This window comes from Camelus dromedarius, chromosome 29 (genome assembly GCF_036321535.1).
Source record: "Camelus dromedarius isolate mCamDro1 chromosome 29, mCamDro1.pat, whole genome shotgun sequence".
Lineage (NCBI taxonomy): Eukaryota > Metazoa > Chordata > Mammalia > Artiodactyla > Camelidae > Camelus > Camelus dromedarius.
Genome location: NC_087464.1, coordinates 21768859 through 21791957, shown reverse-complemented (window position 1 = coordinate 21791957; position 23099 = coordinate 21768859). Strand labels below are relative to the sequence as shown.

The 23099-nt window shown below is 44.7% G+C and overlaps 1 protein-coding gene across 3 annotated transcripts in view; it reads left to right on the top strand.

Annotated features, from left to right (window-relative positions):
* Nucleotides 1-22843, top strand: part of SCAPER (S-phase cyclin A associated protein in the ER) — a 258514-nt gene extending 235671 nt beyond the window's left edge. For all 3 annotated transcript variants that reach the window (XM_031440769.2, XM_031440770.2, XM_031440766.2), the window contains 3 exons: nucleotides 17119-17310; nucleotides 20123-20174; nucleotides 22422-22843. In XM_031440769.2, the coding sequence (XP_031296629.1) occupies nucleotides 17119-17310; nucleotides 20123-20174; nucleotides 22422-22525 (348 nt within the window). In that variant the 3' untranslated portion in view covers nucleotides 22526-22843. The remainder of the gene's footprint in view (nucleotides 1-17118; nucleotides 17311-20122; nucleotides 20175-22421) is intronic.
* Nucleotides 22844-23099: the final 256 nt, after the last annotated feature.

The following is a 23099-nucleotide window of genomic DNA, read 5'->3' as shown; positions in this document are numbered from 1 at the left end:
AGACAGGAGATCCTGAACTCCTGCTGCAGCCCAAGGCTGTTTTATTAGGTAGCTGCTTTGCATAAAGGATTGGCACTTTTTATTTGCCACCATTTCATCTATTAACTGGAAGGACTGAGCCCCATGATACCAAGGATGACTTTAGAAAAGAAAGCTGGATAATAAAAGTAATGCCCCATCCTTGATAGAACCAATCATCTGTTTCCTATAGAGTTGCAGTTTCAAAATGTTGTTTTTTTAATCAAAAGCTTCCTTGTATTTTATGGTACTTTCATGGCTCTTTCTAAGCTCCTTCCCATTTAATTATTACAATGAACGTAATTAGTATGTGCTGTCAGCTCTTCACTTTATTTACATTTTATATTGGATAATTAAATGTGGTCTGATAATTAAATTAACCCAGACGACAGATGATTTGACTGCCTGCAAATTACTATATTGGGAATAAGCACCTTTGCATATTCATTTTAGTTAGTGACTGACTTTTTCATTTGGAAAGGCCCCATGGATTGCAGCTCTCAGAACCAGAGTCTCTTACGATAGTTGAAAGGAGGAAGGACCCTGTCGGCCCACCCTCCCCCATCAGCTTCTCTGTGGAGGAGTCGTACAGATCATGTAGTCATCTGCTCCGCACTGTCCCAGAGGTTCCTGAATGCTTCTGGGGCGATCAGCACTGGCGAGTAAGCCAGACAGTGAGGCTCTTGAAACTAGATTCTGCCTGAGCTGTGTGACATGCATTTTCCAAGCCTTTTGTAATTTGATGACTTAGTAAGAAAACCCAAACGTTAATTGCCTAAACGTTCCCGAAATGTATCTGTTGTGCTCACCTCAGACCTTTCCCTGCAGACAAAGCAGGGCAGTTTCCCAGTTGTACACCATCTGTAAGGAAGGGAAGCAGAGCTGTGTTTTAAGAGTGACAGTTTTCCAGAGCCCCACTGTAGCTTTTAGAACTTTCAGAGGTGGCCTAATTCCTGCTCAAACATTCTTGCTTTACTCTTTGTTTTTCTCAAAGGCAGATGGTCTTAGGTCACACCCATTTGGTAAACTCCCCTAGTCCCATCCAGGTCCAAGAATGGAGTCTACTGTGGGCTCAGAGTGGACGCGCCAGCATTCAAGCCCTTCTGTTCTTCCAGGATTGGCTGCTTATTCTTTAGCTGTCACACAGACATCCAGCTTTCTGTATTTTCTTTCTTTGTGTGGCAGATACAGTCCCCTTCATAAAATAAAAATGCTTCATGTCTAAGGAAGAGCCTAAGAATTTCAACAATATCGTTTTGGAGTTACTCTTAATATGACAGCACCAAAGAGAAATGAGGGAGTTTTCCCAAAAGTAGGACAATAAATTTCCTAATTAAAAATAACTTCTGCCTACAGATTTATTTTAAGACTTCTAGTGAGTGACCTAGCTGTATTAGAATGGAGAAATTTGCCAGTTAGCCATTTTGTCCACTTATATTAAAAGTCACCAATTTCACAGAATCCAAAGAAAAGATACCTTTTGCTTCCTCATCTCTCTGGTGTCCTCGTCTCTCTTTCTCCAACACAAAAGTAGTCTGAAGTACCACATGCTCATACCAAAGTACCTTTTTACTCCAAAACTGCCTGAGAGGCTATAAGGACCTCCTTTCTCAACCCAGTGGCTGCACTACCAGGGAATCAACCCGAGTAAACACAGCCTCCCCAGGGCAGAGCCCTCAGATGGAAACCTTCACCACTCAAGACTCACACTGGCCAGGTACACTTGGAGCACTTACCTGAGAAAGGAACATTCTTCCCCCTTCGTATAGGATTGCGTCCTGGTTTGTGACCCGCTGTAAATCCCACGGAGCCTCCTGCCGGTGGTGGGCACAGCGGCAGTTAAGGTGGGACCTGAATGGATTCACGTCTTGAGTCAGTCTGAGTTGAGGTTTTGAACTTGATCTCTGATGGCACTAAAAGTTGAATGTCACAGAGGGTAAGAGCAGAGGCTCTGAAATCAGCTGACTTTGAAATCCCTGTTCTGCTCTTTCTTAGCACTGTGACCCTGGTCAGGTTACTGAACTCTGAGCCCCAGTTTCCCCATCTGTGAAATGGAGGTCGTAGTAACCACTTCCCAGGCGGTGTGGACTGAGACAGCGTAGGCCCCGATGCACAGTGAGCGCGCAGGTGAGGCCGCCGCTGCTGCCCCTGCTTGCCCCGGTATCCGCCTCTTTCTGGCACTAAATAATACACCTGATTCAGCAGTAGGCTGAATTCAGAATTCTGGTGTAGTGATCTGAAAAAAACAAAACAAAACAGGACAGTACAGGTAAACTATTCTTTCTTCACCGGTCTTCCCAGTTTCTCATTTTGGGGGAGCTCGGATTCAGAACACTCCAGTAAAGTAACTGTCATGAAATATCGCACTGAAACTTTGAAATGGGAAACTAGCCGTGATTTCATCTCCATTGGACTAGAAGAAGTTGAGAATCCACTCAGCTGTGAGACCTGGGGTCATGGAGTGGGCCGTTTAGCTGCTAGGTGACATGCAGTTGACCGTGTCCTCCTGGGCTCCATGCCTAGACTAGGCAGAGCAGCGGGAGACACACAAGGGGAGCCAGACAGTAAGCGCCCAGCCCAGACCCTGTGAATGCTGCTGCCAGGCCAGGGGTGTGCGCAGACCTCATCCTTTGCTCACTTGGAAATCTTCTACTGGGGTGGAAACTGAGGTCAGAAGGAATATTTTGTCAAAGTTTAACTCATAACTAGTGGTAAATGTAATTTTTCCTGGGCCTGTCTTGGTCTTTTTAATAATCACTGATAAAGACTATAAAAACTTAATCTGTCATCACAGAACAAACATCTCTCCTGAGGTAGGAAAGTTTATATCAGACCCTCATCAGTCATGAAAAGCCCTGCACCAGAGAACCAATGCTGGTGCAGCAGTCAGGATGGCTGGGTCCTTCCTGGCCTTACAGCTGTGTGACCCTGGGCGAGGCACTGCCCTTCTCTGGGCTCTACTTCCCTGTCTGTCAGAAGAGTTAGGCTGGCTGCTCTGAAGGGCCCTTCCAGCTGTGATAGAGGACAAATATATAATTCTAAGATGAAGTGGGAAGTCATGGCCAGACCAACATAAGGACTTCAATTTAATAATTTTCATTTCTGAATGCAGTAATCACAAACCTCCCACCTCGGCCCACTGGGCTCCTTGCTCTTCTGCAAACACACCTCTCACCTCAGGCCTTTGTTCTTGCTGCTTTCTCCCTGGGAACCTCTTCCCTCAGAAATCAGGGTGGTTTGGGGAGTGGGGGCCTTCAGAGGTTTTTTTCTCAGATGTTATGTTATCAGAGTGGCCTTCCCTGATCACAGTACCTAAAATAGTGTATCAGCGCCCTGGTTACTGTTTCCTCTTTACCTTGCTCTATTTTCGCTCATACACCTATTACCCACCCCTGACATTTATTTACTTTGTCTGTCTCCCCACTCCCATCCCATCCCACTAGAATGTTCGAACCTTCGGAGCAGAGTCTGCCTGCAATGCCTACAGCAGTGCCAGGCACATAGTAACTATTTGTGACTGAGTTTGTGGATGTTGAGATGACACATCTCTCCTTAGGGGTAATCCTGCAGAGAAGGTTACAATGGCCCCAGATTTTGAAGGATAAGGCGTTTCTGTTTTACTGACCAAACTTCCTTAACTGACTTCTAGCTAAAAGTTTAAGAGCCATTTCTGTGGTACTATAAGTTCTTTATTTTTTAATTTATTCTTGAAGAAACGTCTTAGTTTTGCTTTTGCTGGAGCCAGTAATTCTGAGATCCAGAGGAAACCACTCTGTTTAAGGTCTGGCAGATCCTGTATTTGAGAAAACAGCGGTGTGTGAGAGAAAGCTTTGGAGGCAAACAGCTTCATGTCCTGGCCCCTCCTCCCACCTAAGTGATAAACTGGGGCAGGTTATCCGGAGGGTCACTTCCCAGCTACAACACAGGGACGAGACGTCCTAACTCACAGGGCTGTTGCGAAGATTAAATGCCATCCTTAGTGCACAGACTCGCAGCTGGGAGCGTGGATGCCTTTGCAGCATTTGCTCACCGAATTGGTGGCGTTGTCACAGCAAATCTGCTCTGACTTATTATGATTTTTTTTTTCAAAAAGGCTTTTTGACAGGGACGTCCCACTGTAAGAAAGTGCCCACTGTGGGGAAAAAGCACCCACAAATCACCATATCATTCATTTTAATAGCAAGTTTCCTGAGGGGATTTTAAAATGTTTTTCTTGAATCTCTCCCTGTGTATGTAGTTCCTCCGGGATTCCGCGCCCTGGTCTGCCGGCAGGCCCTGGGCCAGTCTCTGCCTCAGGGCACCGGGGGTGCATTTTCACAGCGTGACAAGAGGGACACGGGCTCTGGAGCCAGGTGACCTGCGTTCTGGCCCCAGCTCCACCCCTTACCAGCCCTGTGATCCTAGTCAAACCATTTACCTTCCCGGTGCCAGGTTCCTCACCTATCAAACAGGGGTAATGGAGGGATAACAACACCTCATGAGCTTGTTGTGCAAACTAAATTGGATCCCGCACACAACAGTCAGCACATTCCCGGAGCCAGAACACGTGTTAACTGTGATGTGACCGAAACTGTCATTGTCTGCCTCCACATCCCTGCTCTTAATGGGGAAATCCCCGAGGACCCACTGTCAGCTCTGACACTTGATATCACCTTACACAGGCCATCTCTGCTATCAGAGCACGTGTCCCCGTCTATGGAGAAACTGAAGAGAACTCTGTGTATCCTCTGTGGACCCAAAAGACGGAGAAGCACCAGCAGGCCCTCCTCCCATAGGGGCCTCTGGGCTGCCACTCTGCGTGCAGCTCTGGCACGGCTGCCCAGGAGGGTGGCGGGGGGCCGTCTGGCTCTGGCCAGCTGCCAGCTCCGCTTCCCAAGGGGCATGCCTCGTTCAGCTGGTCGGACCTGACACGTGATAAACACATGCTCGTCTGGAAGGCAGTGAAGGAGAATCTCTACTCACCATTTGGGGCTGCAGAAATAGGAGAAAGGGAGACCTCACACCCAAATAATTCTCTTCTGTACGGGCAACTGCTAAACTGAAAACACACCACGGAGATACCTCAGAGCTACACTGAGACTGTGTTAGGGAAAGAAACTGGAAAACGCTCACATGAATCAATGTGAGCATTTAATGGGCCTTAATTGGAACCTTATCCTACTGTACTTAGAGCAGAGAGATGAAAGCAAAAGAAATCTGAGAGACCATTTATTTCACTTGAGAACTCAAGCAGTAAACTGAAACTACAAAAAGATTTGACTACTATTATATTTTTATGATTAAATAAAATTGTCATAGACTAGTGCTGGTGAGCCCATAAATGCTCCATGAAATGCATCCATGCTCTCGGGCTGCTGTTAGGATGTGACCAGAAAATCTACCAGCCTGTGCTCTGCATTTATTAACCCCACTGTTCTCGCACCACCCAAAGGCTCCATGGTGAGGAAGGTTTGACCCAGGTTCTCCTCGCAGGGAAGGTCCAAAGCCCACTTGGAATATTTGTATTTTAAAGCATTATTAAATGCTGTCCATGTACCTAGCCACCTCCTTACCCCCTCATACACACATCCTTTTAGTCTGTGATGGATATAATCTTGCCAGTACTCTGTGTGTGTGTGTGTGTGTGTGTGTGTGTGTGTGTGTGTGTGTGTGGTTGTAAGTTTTCTTAAAGAAGAATGTGGGGATAGCCTATTTTGTGTGAAGAGTTTTTCATTCATTCTTAAGGAAAAAAATATACTCTGAGCTCTTTTTTTAGTGTTTAAATGTAATGTCTGCGCAGTCGTAGGCAGCATTCAGTGCTCATGAGCGTGAATGCTCGTAGCACAGGATTATAGTCTTTCTGCAAGTTCACAGGCCTTCAGAGCTCATCTAGTCCAGCTCCCCTCATTGCCAGTCAAGAGAAGGACCCGTTCTAGTCCGTGGAACCAGGCCTCCTAACACCCTGTCTAGGGCTTTCTGTGACCCACCTTCTCCCTCCTCCCCTCCCCCGACCTTGTGATAGGTGGGACACAGACCATGCAAATAAACAGAAAATCCAAAATAAAGTAGTCCCTCAAATGTCCCTCACTATGATGATATAGTGAATCTGTATCATTTCCAAGGTCTGTGCTCTGTAGACAAACTTCTTTCTCAAACATAAATTAAAATGGAAACAGCATTTATGGGTATAGACCCTGACAAATTATAGAATCCATGACTTTTAAGGTTAACCAACTGTTTAAGATAATCTAGCCCAACTTTCTTGTGCTGCAAGACGTGTTTGAAGGGAATTTAGAACATGCTTCCTTTAAAAGGTAACTCCTCTCACAAAACAGACAACATGAAAGAAGGAAAAAGAGGCTCTAACACAGAACAGAAGGCTGGAGGTGGCTCCCTCTTGGGGAAGTGCCAGTATCATGAGCTGTGTATCCATGTGAGCATTTGTCACTCGTCCTTTCTCTCATTTATTAACTTTTACTAAAGGCCTACCTCGTGTCAATCCAAGTGCTGGGAGATGCAGAAATGGATAGAACTCAGACCTTGTCCTTGTGGGAACCCCAGCCGAGGAGCTGTGCGGTCAGTGCTGAGACACATGCCTGCCTTTAACAGACATTCAGCAAGTGCCTGCAATGGTCCAGGCACTGTTCTAGGCACCCAGGAGACGGCGGGAAACAAAACAGACTAAGTCCCTGCCCTCAAGTTGCTGACATTCTGGAAGGAAAGGGAGAGACAGACAACAAGCAAACCTGGATGGGTGCTAGAGCTTCCTCTGGTGCCCGAGCTGATATCCCGCCATCCGGAAGTGGAGCAGACACTTAGCAGGTGGAAGAGACATTCCAGGCATAGGAAAGGCCATGAGCAAAGGGACTGAGGTGTAAAACAGCCTGGAAGATCTAAGGAACTGCACACTGCTCGTTCTGACTGGAGCTTAGGAGGCAGTGGGAAGACCCAGAGCTCAGAGCGCAGAAGCAGGCTGGGCCCAGGTAAGGAAGAGACTTATGTGCTAGGCCAAGATTTATCCTCTAGGGGATGAGGAGGAGCCCCCTCAGCGTCTGAAAGCCCACTTCCGTATGGAGAGTGGGAAGGTGGGCATCCAGGCCTCCACAGTGGAGCCCCTGGTTCTGAATCCTCTCCCGCAAGAGCAGTGATGTTGGAGGGGGTACCTGCCCAGAAGCCTCTGCCTCCCTCTGCCGGTGGTACCCAGCGTACACAGGAAGCAGAGAGCCACAAGTTAGGGGCCTTCTCACCCAGTTTCCCTGGAGGGGCACAGCAGGACAGCCCGTCACCCCTTGCTGTGTGAGGAGAGTGCTTGTTTCTGTAGGATCACCTGGTTTCCAAAGCCTGTGAGAGGCCAAGCCCCCCACTACCGGCCTCAGCCTCTCCTCATGGCCCTGGCTTCCTCCTTCCCTCTCTCCTTCCTCCTTGACCCTCTGCTGGTGCTAGACAGCAGTGAGTCCCTGGGACCACCAGGAAGGAGGCTAGCGCTCAGAGGGCCTGCCTCCCACACAGCCTGCCAAGATCTCTGCATTTAATCTCAGCCTAGAAATCTATCTTATGGCAGAAGCAAGTTTGCGGGGAGAGGAATTTGTTTGCAGTGCTAGCCAAGGGAATCTTTGTGCTTCTCTACTCTGAATTTGATTTGATTATGTACGTGGACAGACTCTTCAGATTTTTCTCGTGTGATATTTAAATAAAGTCACTTCAGCACCCTCCCTACTTGACCCGCAAGGCATGGCCTGATTAGAGAAACAGGGTTGGAGTGGGGAGCATGCCATTTTCTTTATGTGATTCGTAGAGGTCACTGGCCTTGGGGCCTCTTCTGTCATACTACTCCTCTCCTGGGCCAGGGCTTCAGGTATCATGACACTTGTCACGGGTGATGTGGGCAGAGAGGCTTGGCCCGTGCGCTGGCCCAACCACTGCAGCTGCTACCTCTCCGCCCCAGCGTGGTAGCAGGACCAGTTTTGTGGGGAGGAATGCAACAACTACTTTGTTTCTGCTCTGCTAGAAAAATATTCTTTGTTCCGATGAGTTACAGGGTCTCTCGGCTGTCTCTTGTAATGAATTTAGATGTCTAGACGCCTATTTCTGCCCTTCTGTTGAGGACATCTTGTCTCTGACAAGAAAAGGAAAAAGACAGAACAAGAATTCCTAGGCATAAAGAATTTGTCTTGGTGAGATTTAACTATTTGTATACATTTCTGTCTGAGTCCATATTCCGTTCACCCTCCCACACTGGCCGGAGGAGGTGGTTTGGCCTTAGGTTTGACAGACTAGCCCACAAGCTCACTGAAAGACACTGCCCCACCCCACCTCCCCTGCTCTCCGGACGGTTGTGCCAAGAGGCTGTTGGATTCCATAGGGTGCCGGCTGACGTACTCACTCAGCTGTTCCTGTAAATCCAAAGACAGTGTCCTCTGAGGACCTTGAAGGCCCTGGGAAGAGGATGCCCAGGTCTCTGGTGCAGTAAGAATAAGCCTCTAGAATCAGGTTTGGAATCCAAAGCTTGGTCCTCATTCATTCGCTCCCCAGATGGTTACTGAGCACCTACTGTTTGTCAGGCTGTGCCCGACACTGGGGTACGGCAGTGTCTGAAAGGGGCATAGCCCCTGTTCCCACCAAGCTTACACCCTTGAGACTGTTGGAAACCGGAGATTCACATTGGCCTGTCTCTGCCCGAACGACTGCTGATGCAGCTAGTGCCGGGAGAGCCGCACGTGTGGTTCCGTCTTCTGATCCACGGCAGACATGGGACTGGAGTCCCAATGACATAGTAGTTAGAAACATGCTGAGGGCATTTTGGAAAAAAAAATTGATAAAAATAAAATGAAATAAATAAGGGGAATTCAGGATCACTCAGATCTTAGCAAAAATCAGAAGGATTCGCAGAGGTATAAGTAGGTAAGACGGAACCTGACCATTTCTGTTTTGTTTCCTTGAATGTGGGTGAGTTCTGGAGCGCTGGGGATTTTACAGTATGACACCATGGTTGTATCTGGGATGGATGGATGGATGGATGGATGGATGGACAGACAGATTTGGAGGGCAAGAAACTGCTACAGAACCTTTTTCTAATTTATTTCTGTTATTTAGTGTCATGTTTTGGGTATGGTCAGGGAATGAGCTGTTCCCATGTAAGTGTGAATTTGGCAGATGACCAAACTTACCTTTAAAACATGATGTTTATTTAACATTAACTGTTTGTGATCTTTTTTTTAATATTACAGTTCCCTGCCTTCTTAAACTTGAATTATACTTATACATTATGTGTTCTTGGTGCATTAAGAGGTGAATACCCACTATAGCAGCAGGCACATGAGGATTAGATTACTGTGTGTGTGAAGCAAGTTTTTAACGTGTAGAGTAGTAAGGAAATGTGGGGGGTTGTAATGGGATGTTTTGCTACAGCACAGTAACGCTCTCAAGACCAACTCTTTATACTAAATGGTTCCAGGCATCTTTCTGTATTCTTATTTCTTCTGGAAATAACCTTAGTTCCCACCCCTTCACTCATCAGTGTCCGCTGATGCTTCCTCTTGTCAGTTTACCTGTCGCCGGTGGACTCCTGATTTGCTGATTCCAGTGCACTTTTGTTAGACTTGCTTCTGATACGTGAATTGGTAAACTGAGTTGGAGATCGCAGGACTTTCCTGTGAAGAATTGATGTAGCTTTTGTGGAAAGACTGGGCCCTCTGCGAGAGCAGGGGTGTCTGTGACACGTTCACTCCCTTGTTCCCAGTGCCTCACGCTGCACTTGGCCAGAGGAGATGCTCAGTAAATGTTTGATGAATGGACTGATTTGTCTGCCCAGCAGCCTGCTTGCTCGTTTCCTGGTTCTTGGCTGCATTCCAGGTGGTCACAGTTGGAGGAAAGGGGCCTCTGGGTGCAGAGACTCGGGCTGTTCTCCCTTTACATAACATGGCAGCGTCTCCTGGGCCTTCCCGGCCGCTCTCCCGGGGTCTTGGAGGCGGGCACAGCAGCTGTCATTTTACAGACGTGGAATGTGCAGACTCTCCCCAGGCCGACTGCATCTCCCAACCAGACTGAAAACTCCTCCGTACCCTACCTCCACTTCCCCTTTTTCCTTCTTTGAGTTTAACTGTTGGGGGAAACTAGTCGGGTCATACCAGAGATCAACATTGTAAATGTATTGTAGATGATAGCCATTGTTTCAAAACCGTAAGAGCAGACTTGCAGGCACTCAGAACCTGGAAGGCAGCTGACTACAAAACCATCACTAGAGGGTCCTCGTTTTGGAGTCACATGTTCCAACAGTTCACTCCTGAGAGTCTGGCCCCATCACCACCCATTCCTCTCTTTCAAGTTCTTACATCTGATCATTTGAGACAAACCCTTGGCACAGCCTAGCTTATACCTAAGAACTGGTTATTTGGTATCTGGCCAAGCAGAATATAGGTTTCTGAAGAAAGGCCTCTTGTGTTGGTTTAATCTGTGTCTGTGGGTTGGTGTAGTCTGTTTAGAATGGCAGGATGTCACCCTCATCTTCATCTGGGCTGGGAAAGTCGTGTGAGAAGCTAGCGGGCGGCCAGTCAAGGGAATGAGCTCAGGCCCGGCGACAGAGAGCCCCTCGGCCTAGGAGGGGGCAGCCTCGTGAGTCTGGTAGCCCTGGATGGGCCCTAGAGGTGGGAGAAGCCAGCAGTCAGAGTCGCATGAGTTTTCCAGGCCCAGCTCCCCCAGTGACTGGCTGGCGGACCCAGGACAAGTCTCTTAAACTTTCTGAGCGTTAAACCTCTTCTTATAGAAGGGTGTCGTCATCTGTGTCTGCCCACCTCAGGTAACGTAGGCAGAGGGCTTCATAGACGGCTGAGCGCTGTCTCTGCCGGTGACAGGCTTTCTGCTGTGTTGGGTGCTGCTGAAGTTCTGGCAACGCGATGTCCTGGAAGACTTTGGATTCCTTCACATCAAGTAAGAGACCAGTGTTACCCACCATCCACAAAGAGGGACGACTTTTTCCAGCCCTCTCCTTATAACCAGGCCAGGGAGCCTTGAGTTTGTGCCCAGGATGCTGAGGATCTCAAGCTCAGCTTCTAGGGCAGAGGCAGATGAGCACAAAATCCATCCTTTAGGGATATCTTAGTTCCATAGACTGGGTAGCTTGTAACCAACAGTAATGTGTTTCCTCTCAGTCCTGGAGGCTGGAAGTCCGAGGTCAGGGTGCCAGCCTTTCTAGGTTCTGGGAAGGGCTGTCTTCCAGGTTACAAACCACCAGCTTCTCCCTGTATCCTCACAGGGCCAAACGAGGACTGGAAGCCTTCTGGGGACTGTTTTATAAGCACACTAACCCATTCATGAGGGCTCCATCCTCATGACCGAATTACCTCCCAAAGGCCCCGGCTTCCAATGCCATCACATTAGGGGTCAGGACTTCAACGTAAGAACTGAGGGGGACACAAACCTTCAGCCTGTAACAAGGGACTAGCCATGCAGACCTAAGGCAACATGACGTGGAGACAGCCGAGGACCCGGAATCAGAAAAGGGCATCTAAAACCTGATGAGAGTGTGGTATGATTCTCCCTCAAGGCAAGGCACAGATGAGTTTGTTAACCGGGGACCCTCTGTCACTTTGATTCATTCATTCCGGGAACTTTGAAATGCCTCTAGCAGAGCCATGGAGGCCAGGAGAGTAAAAGACACAGCTCCTGCCCTTCGAGCACATGGAACTAAACTTCACACACTTACATAGGGAATAGCTGCTGCCCGTGTCTTTGGGTCGGAGAGGCGTTCTCCGGCCGTGCGGCCTGGGGACCTGGGCTTACGGATTTCCTCCAGTGCTTGGAGGGGAACTCCTCCTGGGTCTGAATCAGGAGCCCACAGCACTTCCTGCTTTGTTTTCAGCCTGACAAGTGTAGCACAGCAGTCTCAGAACACGCGCACACACACACACACAGCAAGCTAAGACGGTTTCTCTGTGCCGCTTACCTGTACACACACACACACACACACACACACACACACACACACACACACACACACACACACACACACACACACACACACACACACACACACACACACACACACAGTCTGTCTGTGCCGTTACCTGTGTTTCCTGGACGGTGCTTACACCGGGATATTCTTCCCAGAGCTGTCAGAATGCACTTCCTGCCCGGCCACCACAAGACCCTGGCTGGCATCCCCTGCACTGTTTGCAGAGCTCTCTCCTGTTCAGGCAGGGTCAGGGAGAGGCCGCGGCAGCGGCTTCCCAGGTGGCATGAAGACTGCTGGGGAGTCCCAGCCAGAGCAGGGCCTGCTGCTGCCAGACGCCCCGTTCTAATGAGCAGCCCTTATGGAGAGATGGGGGTGGGATGATGGAAAACATTCATTAGGCCTCACACTGGGAGGGGACTTCTGGTCCTGCAAGTGTAAGGAAGCCAGATCTGGCCAGAGAAGGCTCAGAGCAGCAGAGCTGGGGAGCTAACCAAACGCTCAGAGCTAACATTGTTTTTTACATTGTACTCCTAGACACTGTCTCATTTAATCTTCATGTAAACCCTGAAGGCTGCCTCTATTTTACAGAAAGGACACTGAGGGTCAAATGGGTTACCTGACCGGAGCCAGCCCTATCTGACACCAGGCACCTTGAGCCTGCAGATTCATGGCTTATGGCCACCAAGAGAGAACTGACCCACTCGATTCTGAAATACACCTGGGTAGCGAGGGTAGCCTTGCTAATGAACCTTCATTCTGGCAGGGGCAATGAGGAATCAGAGTTGAGCTATGGACTGAATTGTGTCCCCCCCAAACTCGTATGTTGAAGTCTAACCCCCCACGTGACTGTACTTGGAGATAGGGCTTTTAAGAGATAATCAAGGTTAAGTGAGGTCGTAAGGGTGGGGTCCTCACACGATAGGATTGGTGGCCTTATAAGAAGAAGAAGAGAGAGAAATCTCTCTCTCCATGTGCATTCACTGAGGAATGGCCACATGAGGGCACAGTGAGGTGTCGGTCTGCAGACCAGGAAGCGAGCTCTCCCCAGGACCCAACTGTGCTGCACCCTCATCTCAGGCTTCCAGGCTCCTGAACTGTGAGAAAGCACATTTCTGTTGTTTAAGCCACCCAGTCCATTGTGTTTTGTAACAGCAGCCTGAGCAGACTGACAGGCTGGTATTAAGTCTAGCAGCTTTTTCTCTCCACCTAAAATTCTTCCACCTACAATGGTAGGTGCTCAGAGCTGATCTGAGCCTTGAAGGCCCAACCCACCTTCTCAGTGCAGCCTTCCTCACCTAAGTAAGGAGCAATCTCTCTCTCCCGTGGGGCCCCTAGTGCCTTCCCTTCCCTCTCTGATGACCAGGCTCCTTTGTATTATTGTCATTTGTGGACATACCTCATCTCCCAAAGAGCCGAAGCTGGATTCCTCTCTGTGTCCCCCATGTGGCTGACCCAGGAGGCACCCTGTAGATGTCTGCTGAATTGAGAGCTCTCCCAGGGCACCCAAGTGATACTTCACTGGTGGGAAGTGCAAAGATTGCCACCAGAAGGCCTAGGGGGTGGCCAGTTGTCAACAGATGAAAGAATCACCATGTCCATCTGTCTACTCCCCCTTTTTTTTTAACCAGATGCCTTGTTAATGCCAGTGTTCAGATCCTCCTGGTCCTCCTTCCACATGCCCTAGCGCACACTGGCAACATGCAGCTTTCGTTTCCCTAAAGCCTCTTCTTCCTAGAATTGTTGATAGTTCCAAAAAGAAGAGGGAGTGGGGGGTTCTCGCCCACTTCCTCTCTTCCCCTCTCCCCACTCCCTCCCCACCCCTTGCCAATGGTACCGAAGATCTTTGGGGTAGAAGATGCCTTTCTTCGGTGACTGTGGAATTATGCCCACTGGCCTTTGCTTAGAAGACCAGAGAAAAATTCTGTCCAGAGAATGATCAAGAATGGATCCAAGAAGGCCTTCATGGGCTCTCTCTTATGTTCTAAATCAGTCAGGTAGTTTCTGTGTGACTTCTCTTAAATTCAAAATGCAGGAATCTAATTTTCAGTGAGAAAGAGTGTATTAAAGACCCAGAACCCTTGGTCGTGTTCTTCATTTGGGTGCTGGTGACACAGGTATGTTCACTTTGTGCAGATGAAGCTATTAAGGAGTGTGTGTGTGATACTTCAATGAAAAGCACTCTTTTTAAAAAACTAAAACCCAAAACAACTGAGCCATTTGCTTAGGTCACACAGCTAAAGGCAGGAACTCAGCTCTCCTAACTCTTCAGTTAAGACCTATTTTAGAATCACATCTTAGAGCAAGTAGAGAGGCCAATTTCAGTCTCTCTTGATCTCAGTGTTGCTGGAACTTCCCTCAGTTCCTGTGGAGCCTGCTCTGCCCCTGAGAATGGGCACAGTGTCTGAGAGGAGGTTTCTCATCACTACTGAGGCCACACCAGCTCCCTACCTGCTGTCTCTGGTAACTGTGGCCACTGAAGAAATCTGCAGGCAGGTCATATCCTCCCCTTGGTGCAGTGCCCTGGAAAGGGGCCCTGTAGAAAGCCCTTTTATGCTTGTGTTGGCCTGGATGCCCTGAAAGGAAGGGCAGGTGGTCTGGCCAGGCTGGAGGGTGATGCCGCCTTAGGCCTTATTGGCAGCTCTTTGTCTGGACAAAGGTGACAGATCAGCAGCTACTGATTTAGCTACAGCTCCATGAAGAAGGCATATATAGTGAGAAAACATCATATTGTAAATCTGAGGTCTCTCTTAATTATGTTCATTCCTTTCATTCAGCAAGACTTTCGTGTCCCGTTATGACTCTCTGCTGACTTTCTACTGACTTTGGAAAGCTTACGCAGTCCAAGATGACATTTGACCACCCGAAAGCCTGGGAGTGAGGGGTTGAAATAAAACTGAGCCCTGACTTCATCCCCCTAATCTGTCAAAAGCTTCTCAGACAACTCTCCCCTGGTGCCCAAGGCCCTGAGCATTAAGCTCAGGCTGTCTGCATCCCAGCCTGGCTTCCCTGCCCCTACGGGTGGTGCTGGGCCTAATTCAGCTGACTGTTCAGCTGTGCTCATGACATCAAACCACCACTCCTCTGTGCCAGGAGCCTCCCTGAACTAGCCAGGAGTTGTCTCGCCCACTGAGTCTCAGTGCTGCAGGTTGACCCCTTCCAGGACCTCCTAATCCTGTCTTCCTATAACGTCTGAAATGTCGTTCAAGGGACAGTACCATCTAGATGTCCCATTCAGGCTCCTAGCTAAGCCAGGGGGTGTGGTTCTTCCCACCCCTTGTGGACCCCTTACCTGTAACCTGGTTAAGTCCTGTCATAGGTGGGCCTGGGGGTAGAACTCCTTACACCCAAGGTGACCAAACTACCTACATCCATTTGTGTCTTCTGCTGTCCGGGGATTAAAAGTAGTGGCCTCTGGCAGGTCATCTCACTACACTGCTGGTGACCTCTGTAAACCCACATTTTCAAAAGGCAACTGATAGCCAGCTCGGTTCCTGGAGGGGACTGACCCCCAAGGGGATCTGCCTCACCCCAGCAAGGGTCAGGAGTCCAGGCGGAGTAAGTTCCAGTTAGGCTCTCAAGTTCTGTGCTAATTTACCAGGAACCAGGAATTGTCATCTTTGAGTTAACGTTGTGCTGTGCCAGCCAGACTGTCCACTTTAATATCTTTTCAATTAGTGAGTCTTCCAATAATAGCATTTTAACAGTGAAGTTCCAAAGAAAAAACTTGTTCTTAATTTTTGTCCAAAAGGGATAGAGAGACTTCTAATAATGATATCATTATAAATTCTGAAGTGATGATCATTTGGCTGTGCTACAAAATTTGTGGCTAATAATTAAAATAAAGATTTAAGTAAATGCTTTATCAATAAAGTAGATGATAGGGCATATTTTTCTCAGCCAGTGTCAGAAATGGCAGCACATAGCCATGTGCTGAATTGTCACACTGCAAGTCTTTAAAATTCCTGCTGGATTTGAAGGTATTAACAAGTCCCTATCAACATTCTCTGAAGGGTTTTGATGTCATTTTAGCTATTGAGCTAAAATATGTGAACTATTACTTTGTTGATTTTGTTCTTAAACCAAACTGCATTATCATCTGAGAGTGTGTTCTTAAAGTATTGTTAAAAGTACTTTGAAAACTTGTAAATCCCTGTAATTTATGTTTCTCCTGCCTCTGCTGTTTCATTCTGTCCTTCTGGTTTTAATTTGAATGCAGTCCTGTCTGGGTGTGTACCTGTAAAATTGTGTTTTTCCAAGTACAATTTACAGTCTTGACCTTAGATTTTACAGTGTTCCTAACCTTCCACGAGCTTCCCCCTATGCTAAGAAGTGGGCTTTGGGTCACCCAGCTCTTTTTATTAGAACAGTCTAATCAAGGTTACTTGAAACAGATCTGAATTTGACATTTCTTAGTTTATCGTGTAAGCCTAGGGAGTAAGTTAGGAGGGCTTCCCTGGAAGCCCATTAATTGCATTGCCCCATTTCTTAAAATGTACACAGTTGTAAACCTAGACTGCTTCGAGACAACAGTCTCATTTATCTAAACAATTCTCCTTTTAGACTCAGTGGCACTGATGGAAACACAGATAAGCAGTATGGATCGGAGGAAGGATCTTTTGGAGGCCGTGTTTGCTGAAACTGTTCCCATTCCCCTTGCAATCCCTTTTTCTTTCCCACAGCTTGTCTGCATAGGAACAGCTCTATCTACGCTCAGTACCTTCCGTGAGCTAGGTTAGGGGAAGACTGCAGTGGGCAGGACTACAGCGGACGGTATCTTTCTTGTATGTGAGCTCTGCAGGTTTTAAGGAATATGGCTATTTTGCTTTAAGGGGGAGAGTGAAGGGTGGGGCGTTCTGTTAAAGCAGTGTGTATCCCGAATCCATTTCATCCTCTCTCCGTGGGGAATCCATGTTTCCTCGCAGATTATAATTTTTCAATGGCTGCAGAACTTTGGGAAACTTTTCCTTAAGTTAGGAAATGAGATTTATTTTCTGCTCCTTTCAAACATCATTTAAATTAAGTTCTGGTAAGGAGTTATGAGTCTTTTTCCCCCCTCCTCACACTTCTTCAGTGTGTTCTCCGTGGCTCTTATTGACACTCCCGGCCAGGGAAGGGACACATGGGGCAGGCTGGGGCTTTTGGCCACTGACCTGGGGTTCCTCCTGTTCCAGGTGATCGTGCAGTCCGGCCGCCACCCCACGGTGCTGCAGAAGCTCTGCCAGCTGCCCTTCCAGTACTTCAGTGACCCGCGGCTGATCAAAGTGCTGTTCCCGTCGCTTATCGCCGCGTGTTACAACAACCCTCAGAACAAGATCATTCTGGAGCAAGAGATGAGCTGTGTTTTACTGGCCACGTTCATTCAGGTACCTTCTGTGTATGCCTAATTCTCTGGCTTTACATGTAAGCTAGTGCAATTGAAAAGTAAGTGAGCCAATTGTTTATTCTTGTCAGAAACACTTTTTAAAATTTCACATATTTCTGTGCTTGAAAATTAATTTCTAAAATATCATGATGGTAAAACTGGGGTTTGAGTGTTGTATAATTTCTACTTGGAGGATTTTAGGGAAAGGATATTTTTCCAGTTAATGAGACGGTAAACGTGCAATAAGGAAATGTTTTAAAAGACTGCTTTTAAGTCTTTAACTGTTATATTCATCTTGCTCTTTGTCTAGTTACGGGGAATGGATAGTGACTGCTGAAGAAAGATCAATTAAAACTTCTGTACATTTGTAAATTTTTAAATAAGTATTAATATATACACACACAGCCTGTGTGTGTGTAATAAAAATCTATTATATTGCTTTTTCTTAGATCTAAAACTTTTAAGAATGGGCCTTATATTTTTCTGATCCAGTTAAATTCTGTGGGACTGGAATCAGAATCATTGCTGTAGCAAAGCAGCATTTCCGCATCTAAATTAACCCAGTCAACCTACAACAGAAAATCAAGTTGGCTCTTCTTTAACATTTGCTAATAGCTAATCCTGTGATTTTGTTCCTGTCTCTATATATTATCATTTGCTGAAAATCTTCCATTTTCTTTCAAATGTTCACCCAAAAGCCAATGTGTTTTTGTTCCATGACGCACATGTGATTAATAGACAATGTTTTCTGTTCATAATAATGAAACAGAAAGCAGAGCTCTGTATTAGTATTGTTCCTTATTCTGGCTAATACACATAGATCACTTTTGAAAGGATGTAATAGTGCCCAGCTGGCTGGGAGGCTGAAGAGTCCCCCAAGCCTGCTTCACCTTAGACAGCAATTAGCACTTTACATTTCTTAAACTATCCTCTATTAGATGATCAATTAATAAACACACTAGATCAATTATGTTTAGGAATGTTTTATTTTCAGCCTAATTATTCTGTTTGAGTCTAGGTTCCATTTTCTGAAAAATTTTTCTAAGATATTCAGATCTACAGGTAGAATTGTTTCAAAAAACATTGCAGCGTTAATAATTAAAATCTTAGTGAAGTTTTATAACCATCATATCAACATTTAGGATTCTTCATATATTCTTAGCCTTAGGATTAAATTAAATGGAAAATACGATACAGAGAATTTTACGACCGTGATCTTAAAATTCATTCTTTCATTCAGCAGGTAATTTTTTAGTGCCTGCGGTGTGCTGGGTACTGCTCTAGGCAATGGGAATACAGCAATGAGTAAAACAGATAAAAATTCCTGCCTCTAGAGAACTTTCATTAGAGTGAGGGAGTCACTCAAAAACAAATAAGTAAAATAAATAGCATGTCAGATGGTGTTAAGAGCTGTGGAGAAAAGTAAGGCGAGAGAGGGGGCAGAGCCCGCCAGCGAGGTGCTGTGCAGTTTTTTTATGGCAGGAGCAGAGAGGCCTCAATCAAGACAGTGATATTTGAGCAAAGACAGTTTTGCATCTGTACCAGCTTAGTCCCTTACATTTTCAACTGCTGGAAAACAATGTATAAAAATATAAATGATACCAGAATCTAAACTAAGGATCATGCATATTACGTGTGTTCATCTGGTATTGATCTCAAAGTACTTCTCATTCAACTCTATTACATTTAACACGTTTAAATGTAACACATTTAACATACATTTTATTTTAACACACAAATTTTGTAAATGCTACAGAAATTTCTCATAACGCCTATATGGGATGTGTGGGACAACAGCAAGTTAGATTGGTGGTGTTAAATCAAGCATTTTTTCTATAAATATGCTCAAGGGAATGAATACGCATTGGATTTTAGTTTATAAAATGGTTCTGCAAGGTTCCTGTGTTAGATTATTAATAGTTATTAAAAATTACATTAAAAATAGGAGCTAGTAGCTCGTCCTGTCTGAAAATTTATGTATTATAGATGACATTTATGTTCCATCTAAAAGTAAAATTCCTAAACTTTAAGATTCACCTGCAGAATAGATGGTCCTAAAGGGTATTTTGCTAAGTGCAGTCAGAAAAAGACAACTACCATATGATTTCACTTACATGTGGCATCTAAAAAAAACAAAATAAACGAACAAACAGAACAGAACAGAGACAGACTCACCGATACAGAGAACAAACCAGTGGTTGGGATAGGCGGGTGGGGAGTATATGAAAAAGGTGAAGGGAATTAAGAGGTACAGACTTACAGCTATAAAGTAAAAAGTCATGGGGATGTAGCATACAGCATAGTCAATAATATTTAATAACTTTGTACAGTGACAGATGGTAACTAGATATACCGTGGTGACCGTTTCAAAATGTATGTGAATTTGGAATCACTATGCACACTGTGAATTAACGTATCGTATGTCAACTATACTTCAATTAAAAGATTTAGCTGCAGAATATTTAAGTGCTTTTATAGTTGTACTTTTAAAAAATATTAAATATCTGTCAATATTTTAAGACAGTTTTGGCTAAGCATTTAGTTTGTAAGCTATAAAACAAACTTGTAGTTTCCACAGGAGGCAACAACCTGGCCCCTGGTGATACTTAGCAAGATGTGAGTCATCACTATTTGATTTTAATGTATGATAATCTGAACTACATAACACCAGTTTCTTCAGCTTTTATGTTTGGACTCCAAAGTATTCATGCAGAAATCGTTGTCACGGAATTCAGAAGCATTTTTAAAGCCACTCTTAGCAAAATTCTCTGTTCATGGCATTGGTATAAAAACATTTTTCTTGTCTCACACAGGATTTTGCACAGACTCCAGGTCAGGCAGATAACCAGTCTTATCAACCCAAAGGTACGTCTCTATTGAAGTTAAATGTTATGTGTTCGTTAGCTGGACATTTCTCACTCTACCCTCTGGAAATGTTAGAGAAATGCATTTATTACATCACCAAAAATATTTGTGATTCAGATACGAGGTATATTTCAGGGAATAAAGAAATTGATTTTGTCATCAAGCATGAGTGCATCAGAATATACAGAGAAATCTATGGAAGTAAAAGAAAAGCACAAAACATCTTTATATAATTTATACTCACCTCTTGCAAGATATAATAAATGGTGAATAATTACTGAAGAGCCACTTTGTAATACAAGAGACAATCAGATCATTAATATTGGCCTGCATTACTCACATAAATGCTGAAATTACATAGGTTTGGTTCCCTGTCCACATTCAGAATAAAACTGTCATTGATAGTAGCCCATATGTCCCCCTAAATTCAAGTACTTGAATTTTTTATTGAAAATAAAAAGTGTAAAATTGTTTTACACGAAGAAGAAGACATCAGATGAGCAGAGTTTGGGGGCCAAAAGATTTACAAGCTCTTTTTTCTTCCCTGTAGCATGCTGAGGTGTTGCCTGTGATCAGAGCTGAGACATAGAATTTTAAAGTGCATTTTTACTTTTTGAAATATTCTGCTACCCACACGTAATTGAGAAGTACAAGTTGCTCTTTGTCTGGCTGTCGTGACAGCATCTCTGATTAATGAGACCTTAATCTAGATTTTCCCCAATTCTTCCATTAGTTTGATGGTCTTTAAAGTGGCCAGAGGTCTACTCCCAGCAGGACCCTCTAGGGCACCCACCCAGTAGCGCTTACCTGGGGGAGAAGCGAGGTCACCATGGTGTGCGTGCGTGCATGCGTGTGTGTGTGAGACTCCCAAACACACATGTGTTATTTATAGTTGGCAGGTGTTGAAAAGTACATAAAAGAGAATATAACTAAAATTGTAACAATATCATGAAAAAATGTCATGTTTTATTGGCTCAGACACTCAGAGAAGTAAACAGAAAGCTATGCCCCTTTTTAGAAATTCAAGACAACATTATAGTTGGTACCATTTGTCTAAGCTAGATTTAGTTTGCAAGTTCACTTCTGCCCTAACTCAGTCACTGTCTTTTTTTTTCTAAGCTGTTGGAGACTAGCATAATTTGTTACTATTTCTTACAAAACAATTTTCTAAATTTTGAATTTACAAAAATGCCTAGAAAAGTCTTCTTCTAATGTATTTATTTTTAATTGTACGGCAGTTTTTTTGCCAATAAGAAGTACAGACATTCTTTTTTCTTCCTCTTTCTTCTGATGTAAGAATGAGTGACCATTTGCTGTTTGTTTGTTGGGCAGAGTCCCTGGGGCTGCCTCTGGCTGTTGGTTTCAACTTTCTTTCCAAGGGACCATCTTCTCTGACTTTCATGCTTTCCCCGATTACAATGGGATTAATCAACAGAACAGCAAGTGGGGAATTGTCCTCTACTCTGTTCAGAAAAAAAAATCACTATATTGGTGATAGCTTATAATACGCTTACTTGATTTTTAAAAATAGTGATGCCTCACTATGTTACCAGTTTGCACCTTGGACATCTGTCCCCTTTTGCTTAGATTAAGTCCCCATAAAATGTTTCAGGATGTTTTGAGTTCAATGCCCAGGTGAACCTCTAAGTTCAAGTATAAAGCAGCTCCTGGTAGCACCACTTCTAACTGCTGAGGAAGAATGGTTTTCAAATGCTGCTGGATGACTGACCGGCCATGAGATTGTTTGCTTCAATATCCAGTAAATCTCCTGAGAGTTTCCTGTGCTTTGTTAGGTAACTGAATGCCAGACTGGGGTGTTTTTAAAGTTATGCTTAAGCTAAAATCATGTTTTAAATTAAATATACTATTTTAGAAAACAAATGTCAAGTCTACATACAGATTTACCCTTTCAAGGCTAACTTAAGGATGGAATATATGACTATCATTTCATTCACCAGACTTATTTTCCCGTTATCTTCTTACTCTGGAGTCCAAAAACAATGTTTTTCATAATGTTTTATATAGGGGTTAATGTCTGAATAGGTTAGAAGCACAAAATAGATTGTGATTAATATACTATATATATATTTTATACTATGGATAGATACAATTACCTTGTTTACTTAAACTTGCATCATAGTTTAGATGAAGTGTATGTCTCCATTTATACTCAGGTATCAAAATAATTTTCATTTCTTAAACACTGAAGAATGTAACTCTTTTTAATTTAACTTTTTTTCCTCTCAGGAAAACGCCTTGGCTCCCAAGATTATCTTGAGCTGGCTAACAGATTTCCTCAGCAGGCCTGGGAAGAAGCTCGACAGTTTTTCTTAAAAAAAGAGAAAAAATAAATGTTTTGGTTGGTTCTGTATTTGAGTACCCTCATTAACATTTTTAATTGTTCTAACATTATAACTGTTCCTTGAGGAATTCATTTTCACATTTTATACTGTGTAGATATGGTACATACTTTGCACTATTTATAATGAATGTAGATACTTTCATGTTCTAATTCTGTAAGTTGAGTTTACTTCATTTATGCACAACATTTTGGAGTTTGGTAACTTACACCCTATGATAATATATACTTTGCATTTGTAATATGGGTGAAATTAGATATAAAATTAGCAAGTCCGTTTTGTTCTTGTAATAAAATAACTTATACTGTTTCCAATGGTGACTTTTCTTGTTAGGGCAATACAGATTTGAAAGAAAAATGTTAACTCCAACTCCGGAAGTCTCTTAAAGATATACTAAAAGTTAACCTGCTGTAAATTTCCCTTTTTAAGGTTTGGAGTAAAAGATGTTCATGACACTTTTACATCCTAATTACATAATATGTTCTGGGGGGGGGTACTTGAATTTAGAGCATCGTATTCGTTGATCTGCCTAAACTTGCCTAGTAGCCAATTCTAAGAGCCTCCT